The sequence below is a fragment of the Callorhinus ursinus genome, unplaced genomic scaffold (genome assembly GCF_003265705.2).
Source record: "Callorhinus ursinus isolate GAN/ISIS: 27379988/994484 unplaced genomic scaffold, GSC_fseal_2.0 scaffold5, whole genome shotgun sequence".
NCBI lineage: Eukaryota > Metazoa > Chordata > Mammalia > Carnivora > Otariidae > Callorhinus > Callorhinus ursinus.
The window spans coordinates 23,434,507-23,447,320 of NW_027397067.1; the positions used below are offsets into that span (position 1 = coordinate 23,434,507).

Genomic DNA, 12,814 nt, shown 5'->3' on the forward strand with positions numbered 1-12,814 from the left:
ACTTTACCTAGAGAAGAATAAGGATAGCAATTAGAGTGGACTTCTCATCACCAACCATGCATGCAAGCAGAAAGTGAAGTGCAATATTTAGAGTGCTGAAATATAAAGTGATTCAGGGTTATTGGTTACACAGGAATAAACATTTGTCAAAAATCCATGGAACTGTACTTTCAAGTGAGTGCACTTTATTTTATGTAAACCAGAATGACTCCATAAACTCAATCAAGGTTTACCATAAGCCAATTATCAAGTGAGGGCCTGGGAATGTTTAATGGGGCCGGGGGTATGGTTAAAGTGTAGTCCTCATCTTTCATGACTTAAAGGCTAAAAGACGTCGGTGTGCGGTATGGAGGAATAATTTGTGCAGTGTGTTAAATAGCCTAAAAGAAATATGAGCAAGGCCCCAAGGAAGCCAAAGGATAAGCACTCAGCAGTCCCTGGCAAGGTCAGGAAGGTCTTTAGAGGAAGTGACATTTGGGCTAAGGCCTGGAGAACAAGTGGGAGCTTACAAATATTTTCCTTTGCCTATTCTTTTTTTTTTTTTTTTAATAAAAGCAACCCCACAGCATTTATTGTCCTCTGGTAATAACATAAAGGTAATCAAAACAATACGAACAAATGTTTTAGAACTACACTCACAACAAAGGACATCTAAAAAAACAAACTACATGGTCTTCTCAAGAATTTCTCACTTCACTGATCATTTCTAGTTGGAGACACTCTGGAGCAGGGTAATATTATCTCCTTTTAGCATGATCCGACCCAGTTGTTTTCTTGACTTTGTTTTAGAATGAATCTCTTCGGCATCATCTGATACGAGGTTCATGTACTCATCAAAACCAATGATACAGCTCTCTATTCGCATGTTCACTTGCTCATAAAGCCACACCTGAATTCGAGATCTATTTTGCAAGTATCTGAAGATGAGATTGATCACCTTCTGCACTTTTTGGCCCTGGCCACAGTACGCCATGGTGGAAGCCGACAAAGACCGTGCGCTACCTCAGAAAGCAACTTCCGGGATAAAGAACCGGAAGCGGAAGTGTATGGCGCCCGCGAGGTGACCTGGGGCGGCTCTCCTTTGCCTATTCTTTTTTTTTTTTTTCTTTGCTTATTCTTATTGTGGCCTCTAGTTACTATCATATAAACGCGTGCAGCACGGCGTCCTGAGGCATCTTTCCTGAATAACCAACACACTCTTCCCCAAGAAGCCCTTTGCTGGGAAGAGAGTTCTGAAATTTCCCTGCTGGTTCCGGTTGAGAAAAAGACAACCAGGCTGAGTGCTTTGTCTTTGTTACTTTGTATCCTCTAGAGTTTGTCATCTCTTTCCCTTTCAGTTTGAGAGAATAAATGTCCAGGATAGAGTCAAATTTCAGTTTATAATGTTGCACTACGATTTAGAGTCCTTTTTCAAAAAGAACAAAATTACCTGCAAAAAAAAAAAAAAAAATGCAGGCATCAGAACGAATCAGAAGGCCATTCTTCACTTTGTCCAAGTTTTGTGTCCAGGGGAGAAATGTGGCATGCACTTGTTGCCGTAACTATTTTCTAGATGTCCCACATGTGCTATGACTGAACAGGAGAACATTAAAAACCAAGTATTAGTTCATCTTTGTTTTACAGCAAACTTCCTGTAAGAGTGCTTCCTACCCCTTGCTCTCCACAGCCCTCCTTCCCACTCACTTCTCTCTGCTCCGCAGGGCCCAGCCCTTGCGGCTCTTCTAGCCCCACTTTCTGTGACGCTGGTGCAGCTTTAGTTAACTTCAGAGCAGCTCGCCCACAAGGGCCCCTTCCAAGTCCCTGAGGGAGCAACATTGTCAGGCCGCACCAAATCTGGATCTGCTCTGGGCCTATCTCACGAGCCTTGAAACGTCCTTCATCTGGGGACTGCCGGGGGGGGGGGGGGGGGGGGGGGGGCTTTACAGCCGTGCTCTCTCCCTCTCTAAGTCAACCTACTGATGAGCACTGTACTCATTAGCTGTGAACAAACCTTAACAATCTAATTAAACAGATATCACCACTACTCTTCATCTTGTGTGTTAATGGGGACACAGACAGTAACAAGTAATGTTTCTTATTAGAGGAAGTACAAAACTAGCATTTACGGGTTCTAATTAAATTTTGGCTTCCAAATATGCTTTTTGCTTTTCACTAAAAATAGGGAACTTGTAAACTAGGGCAGGAAATAATAAAATGCTCAAATGATTAAAAGGAAATTGACGTGTGTAGCACCATTTTGTTTCATAGCTTCTGATATTCCAGAGTTCCATGAATCATGGGAAAACCCAGACGAACCAGTAAGACAAAATGAGATAAAAAATAAATAACAAGGGCGCCTGGGTGGCTCAGATGGTTAAGCGTCTGCCTTCGGCTCAGGTCATGATCCCAGGGTCCCGGGATCGAGTCCCTCATCGGGCTCCCTGCTAGGCGGGGAGCCTGCTTCTCTCTCTCCCTTCTCTCTCTCCCTCTGCTTCTGCCTCTCTCTCTCTCTCTCTCTCTCTCTCTGACTCTCATGAATAAATAAATAAAACATTTAAAAATACATAAGTAAAACATTTTTAAATAAATAAATAAATAAATGTGAATGTACATTGAAAAAGGCAAACATTTCTCTTAAATATGATTTGTTTATTATTATTGTTATTGCTGTTGTCATGAAAATACTTGCCCTTGGGATTGGAGAAAGAGTCTGCATGGACACAGAATATTAAATGCATAAAGTTGAAAACATTTATCACCTTCAGTTCTACCAAGGTCAGGAATATCAGAAGTTGTTCAAATCTTTAAAAATCAAACCAAAAATACTTCTACGTGGAATGGATGGTTTAAAAAAAGGCACTTGGAGCAATAAAATTTCACCTGGACCTTGTATAGCACACTCAGACAAAATAAGCCTTTATTTTCTTCTAAAACACTCTGCCAAATGCCTACAACTGCCTAGTTACTACCCCAACAGAAGATGTCTCCTTCTATTTTGGTGGCCCTGCAGCTTTCTCTCCCTAATTAGAGCCTCCATATTGTCTGGCCATCTGCTTCTGGGTTCTGCCCAAGCTGTGGTGATGGAAGAGATATTTTATGATCTCATCCGTTTGGTGGGAGGATAAATTCTACATTAGTCTGATCTGGACAAAATGCTTTGGGGAAGACACATGTACCCCCTGGTGCTTCCTATGGAACAGTTAAACAGTCCCTCCAGCTGCAGAGGTTGCAAGGTTTCCTGTTTGACTACCTTACAGCCAGCTAACATGGTAACTCCATGTCCAGAACATATCCCATCTACTTTCTCCATCGTTGTCCTATGTTGTCTCCTTCTACTTGATTCACTACTTGATAGAAATCTTGGTATTTCCTTCATGCATAGTTGCCTTTTCTTACTGTTGAGTTAATTTGGCTAGTACCTGTTTAGGTAGCCACCAGCCTAGACTAACCCTTTGACCCTAGCTTCTCATAAGTCACCCACCATTGAATCTGGGATTTGGGATGGTGGGTGAGTAGACTTCACCTCTTGATAGAGGAACATGATTTGTACAGGGATGAAAGGGACTGTTGAAGGCCATCTTTGTGAACTATGTACCAGAGTGCTTGACTGAATATGGAAGTATGAAGTCTGGCTTGCTTTGACTGAAAGGGCACGGAAGAAGTGATTCTGTACAGCTCTGGGCCTGGGCCATCAGAGGCCTGAGTATGTCTGTTCTCGGTCTTGGAGCCTAGCTGCTATGGAAGGAGGTCCAGTCTATCCAACTCAAGAGAAAGGCTATGAAGAAGGCTCTGGAGGAGACACCATGTGGAAGGAAAGGCCACATGGAGAAAACCAAGGATCCAGACATACGCATGAGCCCAGCTGCCACCACGAGAAGACAGAGGCTCTGTCAGCCCACACAGAGCCCCATCTTTTGAGACATCCCTGATAAGGTGCTAGACATATGACTGAGGCTACCTTGGGCCCTCCAGGCCCAGCTGGCTGCCCCTGTCAGCACCATGTGGACCCAAGAAAAGCAAGCCCCATCAACATGTGCCTGAGTTCCTGATCTACAGATTTACGAGCAATAAAATGGTTATTCTTGTAAGCCACTAAATTTGGGGGTGATTTGTTATATAGCACTGTATACCTGATACAGAAATACTATGATGAGGGTTATAATAATGCCCCCCCAAATTATGATACCCTATGTCTATGCCCCCTTGCAACACAATACTGCTGCCCCTCTTATTCAGAGGTGGAGGCCTGTGACTTCCTTTGACCAAAAGAATGTGCCAGTCCCAGAGCCTAGGCCACAAGAGATGATGCAGCTTCAACTCTCACTTTTGGAACCTGGAGATCATCACACTGGAAAAAGCCTAGTCTAAATTAGTAGAGGAGGAGAAGCCACGTGGAGGAGAGTCAAGGTACCTCAGCTAACGGCCAACACCATCAACCAGAAATGTGAGTGAGGCATCTAGAACCCAATCCAAGGTGACTGTGAACATATGAGTATTCCCAGGCAAGACTATCCAGGTTGATTCCAAGCCATGGAATCATGAGAAACAACTGTTGTTTTAAACCACTAAATTTTGGAGTGGCATTTTACATAGCAAAGGATAATTAGGAAAAACGCCCACTCACGTGGCTCCTGGCTGGTTCATCCGGCCTGGCTCCCCCAACCCCCCACTCCAATGCTAAGTCTAAGCATACATTGTAGCCCGACAATGTAGCCAAGCTTCTGCCTCCATTTTTGACTGCTAGAAGTATGAACCTTCAAGTTAATTAGGGCTCTGCCACTAATAAGATGAGCAACCTGAGGCAAGTTATCCTATTGTTAAGTAGGGATAGTAATAGTAAGCATTCACTGAGTTCTTGTGGACATTTAAGAGATAATCTACATAGAATATACTCAGAAATGGTAGACAGCCTCATTTTTCAAAAGCATGAGATAGGTTTTTATGGAAAGTCTTTACAAGTTTTGAAATGAAGTCATATCCTTCAAAATCTTTTTATAAAATGAAACTGAGAATGAAAGCCCACATTCCATAGCCCTCCAAATCTTCTTCAGGGAGTTGTCATGGTAGTACTGGAAGGATTAGAGAAGAAATGGTACAGGGCATCTTTCACGGGATAGATCTGTAGGAGGGAATACTTCTAAATGATAATTTTAAATATTTTGGGGCAAAGCTTTAAGCTCTGCTTTAAAAAAAGAAAATTGCTACTTCTAATTACTTCTTAAACTAGGAATTTTAAAATTTCAGACTTCCGGTCGATATGAAAATAGGCATCTAATACACTTATTTTATTCTGATGCTGCACAACAGAATCACTGATAAACTAGAGAAATTACACTGATATACTAGAGAAAATGTGACTCATTAAGTTTCATAGAATAGAGTAAGAGGTTTCACTGAGGTGATCTGACAGCAGAAGCACAGAAAGGGAATTACGCAGCTCTAAAAATTAGAAAATAATCAATGAAGATTGAAAATTAATGAAAAGATATTACATCTATGCATCACGAATTTGTAGCCTGGGAATACCAGGCAAGATAAAGGTAAATGCTCCAATATCTTGGATGATAACGCAAATAATTTCATTTAATGGTATTAAGGGCTTTTGACTTGAATATTGCTTCATGTAATTGAGATGTCAACAAAACTGTCAAGATGGTGCATTCAGAATGAGGCATCTTCTGTAATAAGAAGAAATAAGATGAGGATTCTATGCAGCCAGAGATGACACCACAGCTCTGGGATATTTTTAATAATCAGCACAGAAAATATGTAGAAAAAAATGTATACTCTTCAGTTGTCTAAGTTCAGGCTGCTATAACAAGATGCCATAGAATGGGTGCCTTAAACAACAGAAATTTATTTCTCACAGTCTCGCAGGCTGGGAAGTCCAAGATCAAGGTGCTATCACTTCAGTTCCTGATAAGAGCCCTCTTCCTGTTTTTGTTGGCACGGAGAGAGGGAAGGAGCAAGCTCTCTCCTGGTAAGTCTCCTTTTATGAGAGGCACTAATCCCACCTAAAAGCTGCACCCTCATGACCTAATTACCTCCCAAAGGCTCCATCTCTAAATATCATCGGGGATTAGTGTTTTGACATATAAATCGGCGGACGGGGGATATATTCAGCCCATAGCATTAGTTAAAAGGTTACTGTGGCAAATTACATTTTCCAAAAAATGGCCACAAATATATATACATAGATTTTTTTTTTGTCCTACATGCTCTTCCAAACCCTTGCTATTCCCTATAAATAGATGGAACCTGAGCAGGCCTTTGTGACTGCCTCAAAACATAGAGCAGTGATTTTTACCCGGTGGTGTTTTCTCCTCTAGAGAACATTTGGCAATGTCTGGAGACATTTGTAGTCATCACAAACTGGTGGGAAGGGTGCTACCGCTGCTGAATATCCTAAAGAGGACAGAACAGCCCCACAACAAAGAATGATGTGGCCCAAAATGTCAATAGTGTGGAGACTGAGCAACTCTGTAATTGAGTATGGTGGAAGTCATGCTTTATAACTCTTCAGGCTAGGTCATAAACGGCCATACAACTTTGGCTAGCACTCGTTCTATGGGAGATTGCTCTCCTTTGGAATCCAGCCACCACGCAATGAAAAGCTGAGGCCACAAAAAGGAACCCACATGGGGAAGAATCAAAGCTGGCTCTTAGCCCTTGCTGAGGTCTCAGCCAATAATTAGAACAAACTCAGATGGTCACGTAAGCATGCCATCTTGGACTCAGATCCCCCACCCTCAAACCACCCTAGCTGACACTGTGTGGAGCAGGAGTGAGCCATCCCCTCCGAGTCCTGTTTAAATTGCAGATTCATGAGACAAACAAATGACTTATTTTTGAATTCACTAAGTTTGGAGATGGCTTGCTACACAGCAACAGAAAACTGACATCTTATCTACCTATCCAGCCTTTAATTAACCCATCACCCATCCATCCAATAGCATGAGTAGCAGAGATCAGCACCTTTATAAGTAGTAGCATGTGCTTGATAAAACACTTCTGTTGTTTATTCTCAAATATTACTTGGTATATGGAGTAGAGTGGAGGATCCTTGGGTGGCAATGGGCCCTTCCAGGAGGCCCTTCCTTTAGTTGCAGTGCATTGTGGCCACCTACAAAGTTACCGGTAAATCTGACGTGAAGAATTTCTACAGTTCTTATGCCAGTAAAAATAACACGGTAAACATAAATTAGAATTCCAAGATTTTATAGCAAGAACATAAAAGAACATAATTATTGATCCTTTCATAACACTTCTGAAATAAATGTAAGGTTTCAATGCATTTGACAGGGTAAGAATATTATTTTTAATAAAGAATCAATATATGGAGGGGCGCCTGGGTGGCTCAGTCGTTAAGCGTCTGCCTTCGGCTCAGGTCATGATCCCAGGGTCCTGGGATAGAGCCCCGCATCGGGCTCCCTGCTCAGCAGGGAGCCTGCTTCTCCCTCTCCCACTCTCCCTGTTTGTGTTCCCTCTCTCACTGTGTCTCTGTCAAATAAATAAATAAAATCTTAAAAAAAAGAAAGAATCAATATGTGGATTATTAAATAGCTATAATGCTTTCTAGGAAAATTTTTTCAGGAGAAAGTTGCCCTGGGGCAAATCAGTAGAAGAAATTTAAATAACAGCTTTTATTTCTACTCAAAATTTCTATATTACAACATATCAAAAATTATACCAAGAAATTTTTGCCAGGCCATTGCCACACTAAATAAAATAATGATGGCAACTGGAATATTTTTAACATTAGTTAGTATCTTAGGACTTACCAGGATCTTTCTAGTCAACATCCTCACCCTCTGAGCACTGTGTTTTAAATTTTATGTATTTTCTGAAGTTATTACTTTTTTCATTAACAGAGTTTCACGTGGTTAATATTTTAGCATCCTATCAAGGTAAAGAATACCATCTTTTCTTTGTGGAATGAGACTGGATGGTTAGAAGGATGGATGGATGGATGATGGGAAGAAGAAGCGGAATGAATGGATGGCTAGATGACAGGTAGGAGATAGGTAGGGAGGTAGGTGACAGAGAATAATTGATTGATCGATAGATTAATAGATAACCCTCTCTGGCAACAAAATTAATACAACTAAGATTTTAAGTGATTCCAATTTTCTATATAAAATGTATCACTGAGAATCTGATACCAATCTAAGACACCAATCTCTGCCTGAAAAGAGCTGCCTTTTTCTCTTCCCTCACACTTCCTGATCCAGTCAAATGTCCTCACTTATCTCTACCTACTAACCCCAGATCAACTGAGACAGGGGATTGGCTCCTGATTATATAGGAAATTTTATAAACATAATCCATTGCCTCATTACAGTTGTCTTTCTGAATATTGCTGTGTACCATCCCCATAATCCTCCTGAGGTTTCTTCACTTGGGTGTGTAACCACCTGCCTTGTTCCTGCAAATCACATTACTCTTACCTGTTGTTTGGTGCTGGCCTTTCCAGGGCTTATGATCTTATCACTATGTGTTTTCCTGCTTTCCTGCTTTTCAGACTGAACCTGGAGAAGTTCTGACAACTACCTGAACACACATTTGTGACTCCTTGTCTAGCTTATCAACATCCTCACCCTTCCCATACACAATGGCTCCACAACCATTTTTCCTCTTTGTACACTCATTACCACCCACAAAGTCTTAAACTCTGTAGTGACTGCATGCAAGACCTGTCACACTATTTCTTGCAACCAGGAGAATGTGTGGTAGTCATTAAGAAATCTGACGGAAATATTAACACTGACTAATTTTTGATTGGCCTAATTGGTTTATTTATGTCATTTTAGAATAGTAGTAACACAATCTGTAGTGAAGGGTCTGTTTCTTTTTTTTTTTTTAAAGATTTTATTTATTTATTTGAGAGAGAGAGAATGAGAGATAGAGAGCACAAGACGGAAGAGGGTCAGAGGGAGAAGCAGACTCCCCGCTGAGCAGGGAGCCCGATGTGGGACTCGATCCCGGGACTCCAGGATCATGACCTGAGCTGAAGGCAGTCGCTTAACCAACTGAGCCACCCAGGCGCCCGGGTCTGTTTCTTTTATATTTCAATCTCTGCAGAGGAATATGTAGCCCTACTCTGTACAAATAGTTCACAACCCTAACCATATGCCCATGAGACTATGTTGAGTTCAACACCTGAACTTGTCTAGACCTTGTTCAACAGAACAAGTGCATTGATTATGCACTTGGATATCACAGCAATATTTAATTGCTATGAAAGTTTCTAAATACTTAATCTCAGCTTTGTACTTTGTGGGCCAGTAATCAATAGGTCAGAATGGCACCAGCTGCAGATCACATGCTGAGTAAGTAGTACTGAAGTAGTAGATAGCATGATTGCCTCCTTCCTGAGAGCATCGCTTAATGAAGATATTAAATGTAGAAGATTTAGTCTTCTCAGTGGAACATTTTATTTGTGTATTTGTACATTCCAAGTAGTCATTGTAAGAGTGAAAAGAGTAAGGATTTGATGTCACTGCACATGGACTCTAAGCCTAGCTCTATCACTTACTAAACACATGGCTTTGACCAGGTTATTTAGCTTTGTGAGCTTCCGTTTTCCACATTTAGAGTAAGTGGATAACATACGACACGGATTGTGTGAGGATTAGCACGATGCTTTTGTAAAGCATTTAGCACAGTGTCTGGAATGTAGCAATGAGAAATAAATGGTTGCCCCATTTTTATCTTGAAAAAACAGGTTGCTGTTGTTTTTTTAAAGATACATCTAAGTTTTCTTCCCAGCAAGAGGGTTTTCCTTGGGTAATATTTTGTCATGAGTCCAATAACTTATTTAAGGGGTGCCTGGGTGGCACAGTCGGTTAAGCGTCGGATTTTTGGTTTTGGCTTAAGTCCTGATCCCGTGGTTGTGAGATCGAGCCCTGCATTGGGCTCCACACTCAGCATGGAGTCTGTTTGGGATTCTCTCTCCATCTGCCTCTCCCGCTCATGCTCTCTCTAAAATAAATAAATAAATCTTTAAAAAAAACGAGAGAGAGGCCAATAACAATAATAAATTGGACTAATGTAATCATCGTTTGACATTTCACAAAATAAAAGGCAGCATTGATATCATTTAAATTTCATATAATAAGATTAAAGGCACTGTAAACATAATATAGCTATTAAGCAACAGACTATTCGTTTTGACTGGCCCCAAACTCTGTCAGTGTTTCCGACCAATATGAGACAAGTTTTCCAAAAAAATTCTATGAACTTGTTTCAGGATGAGAACAACTACAAAAGTAGGATTGCAGCTATTCCTGCTTTTCAAAAACATAATGTGTGACCACCCAGATTTTCAAAACAAGCAAATTAGAAGATTATCTGAATCACAAAAATGTTTTCATTTAAATAAAAAAGCATTATTTTAAATCAGTGTTTCTCAACTTGCAACCACCCCCGCCAACATTTTTGATTGTCACAACTGATGAGAAGTGCAGGGAAGAGCTACAGGCATCTAGTGGGTAGAGGCCAGGGCTGTCATAAACACCCTAAGTGCACAGGACAGCACCCCACAATAAAGAAGGCACCACCCCGAACGGTGATAGTGCGGAGATTATGAAATGTTGCTTTAAATGCACTCTTTTTTGTGTATATTTAAGTATTTGAAATTGGTATGTTGCATAGCACCAATCATGACTTAATCAAAACTCGTTTATTTTTTTCATTTTATCTTTCTTTTAAATTTCATTTAGTGTGGATCATTTCACCCCAACCCCTGATGAAAATTATTGCCAAATCCCTGACTTTTCTGTTCTTTACTCTTAGGTCCTATGGTCACTGTAATGGGCAAACACAGGCCAAATCCAGGAATTAGAATGTTCAGTCCAGAAAGCTAATCAAAACTCTGAATTTGATTTAATGTCAAATCTTCTCCCTTCCCATAGCTTGAGTTTGGTTCAGGGGGAAGCCTGGTGTGGGATGGGGGATGGGAACTCAGTTGGCATCTCTGTTTCCCTGTTCCTTTAAGTGTTATCCCTCCAGGCCTGGCACACTAGAAGAGAAGAGAAGTAGGAAAGGTCTTACTTAAACTATTACCATCATCAGCTGGTTTTTCACATTCTGGGTCAGGCAGAAGTTTCAGGATGACTCCCTCATCTCCTGGTGTTTTCATGGGCTCTTCAGAGTTTCCCACTGAACCTTTTAGGGCATAGTATTTTGTCTTTGTCTTTGTCCCAGATTCCTGGCACAGAGCTTCTAAAATCCCTTGGGATTTCCTGAAAGACAAGAATCTTTGTAATGATAATGAGGTGATGATTAGTAGGCCCTTGGGATGTGGGCTGGTTAGCAGAGAGAAAACCATTATTAGAGGGTTGGGACTTTGGGCCGGCCAGACCTCTGGGGAGGGGAAGTAGGCTGGAGAATAAGTTAATATAAGAATTATATAATAAGAATAAGATAATAATGTCATAAATCACATGACCAATGATTTAATCAATCATACTTTTGCAATAAGACCCCCAGTAGAAACTGGACAGAGAGACTCAGTGGAGTTTCCTGCTTGGTGAATATATTGATGTGCAGGAGAGTGACAGACCCTGATTCTACAAGGAGAGGGTGTGGAAGCTCTGCATTGTTTCCCAGACCTCGCCCTATGTATAAAACCACAATCATAAGTACAGCACTTTGCTGAGTTCTGTAAGATTATGGCAAATAATTGATGGGATAGTGGAAACCCCTAAATTTATAGCCAGTTGGTCAGAAGTGCAGGTGATCTGGGGACCTCCAAAGTGCAGGCAGTGTCTTAAGTGAAGGCAGTCTTGTTGGGGACCATGCCCTTAAACCTGTAGAGTCTGATGCTGACTCCAGGTGGTTAGTGGATTACAAAAGACCCAGTACTTCCCTCTTCCCTTGATAAATTGTAGGATTATCTCTATGAAAGATGGGTCTTTAGCATTGCTTTGTCTTGGAGGCATTCACCTTCAGCTTCTTGCTGTTGGGAGTGCCTTAACTATTCAAGGCAGCTTTAGTTGCTGAGACCCAAGACTACCCACACTGACTCTGTTGGGTGCTGCCCACATCTGGCCCATGACAAACACTCACACCTCCCTTGCCCCAACAAACTCCTGAAAGAGCAGTATTTTTTTTTTTTTTTTTTTGCACTCCCACCAAAGCAAGAGGTAGCTCTTCCTGTCAACTCTATGTTTTCTGAGCAGGAGTAGACCTCAGTCTACTATGCCCACAACTGCTGGGCCACAAATTAAGATCCCTGTGTGAGAAACTTCACCAGCTCTCTGTGGAAGCTTCATTAGACTTTATAGGAAGGACATAGAAACTACTCTCACACCTTCTACAGGGAAGAGGTACAGGCTCATAATATAATGACAACTCTGAAAATAAAAATGTTCACAAATCCCCCTTCCCATTCTCTGGACCCTTCTACAGCCTTAACATGGGTAAGGAAATTAGAATAGGTTCTAAATTATTTCCTCTGAAAATGTGAAAACCTATGGTGATTTGGTCTCTCACTCTGAAATTTCACATTTATTATTTCTTGGTGGCAACTTACTTGGCATTTTAACATCTGTTACATATTTAATTGAAGGCTACAAACAAAGATGAAAACTAGAATAAGAACTTTAAAACAAAAATTATAGGAAATGGAAAGATAATTCTCAATTAGGACAAAACAATCCTGAGTTAATCAGTCAATGGTAGAAACATTAAACTTACAAAAAGTGATTTTTAAGAAATTTTTCTGGAAACCTCTATGTTGCTTGATTGTTTTAAATGTCTAAAAATATGCATTGTAATTTGTCATTTCAAGTTTATCAGCTATAAAGGATAGGCTTTCCAAATTCAAAGTAAT

General features: G+C 40.8%; 1 protein-coding gene and 1 long non-coding RNA gene across 2 annotated transcripts in view; both read right to left on the bottom strand.

Annotated features, from left to right (window-relative positions):
• Nucleotides 1-12,814, bottom strand: part of LOC141372802 (uncharacterized) — a 52,647-nt gene that overhangs the window by 25,080 nt on the left and 14,753 nt on the right. The window contains exon 4 of the long non-coding RNA XR_012378231.1: nucleotides 11,044-11,222. This is a non-coding gene — a long non-coding RNA (uncharacterized lncRNA). The remainder of the gene's footprint in view (nucleotides 1-11,043; nucleotides 11,223-12,814) is intronic.
• LOC112823617 (small nuclear ribonucleoprotein E-like) lies at nucleotides 529-1,018 on the bottom strand. The gene has a single exon (XM_073892697.1). It carries the CDS (start codon nucleotides 971-973, stop codon nucleotides 707-709), a length of 267 nt encoding a protein of 88 aa, XP_073748798.1. The 5' UTR covers nucleotides 974-1,018; the 3' UTR covers nucleotides 529-706.

Coding starts and splice junctions, on each gene's coding strand:
- LOC112823617 (XM_073892697.1), bottom strand. CDS start 973: ATGGCGTACTGTGGCCAGGGCCAAAAAGTGCAGAAGGTGATCAATCTC.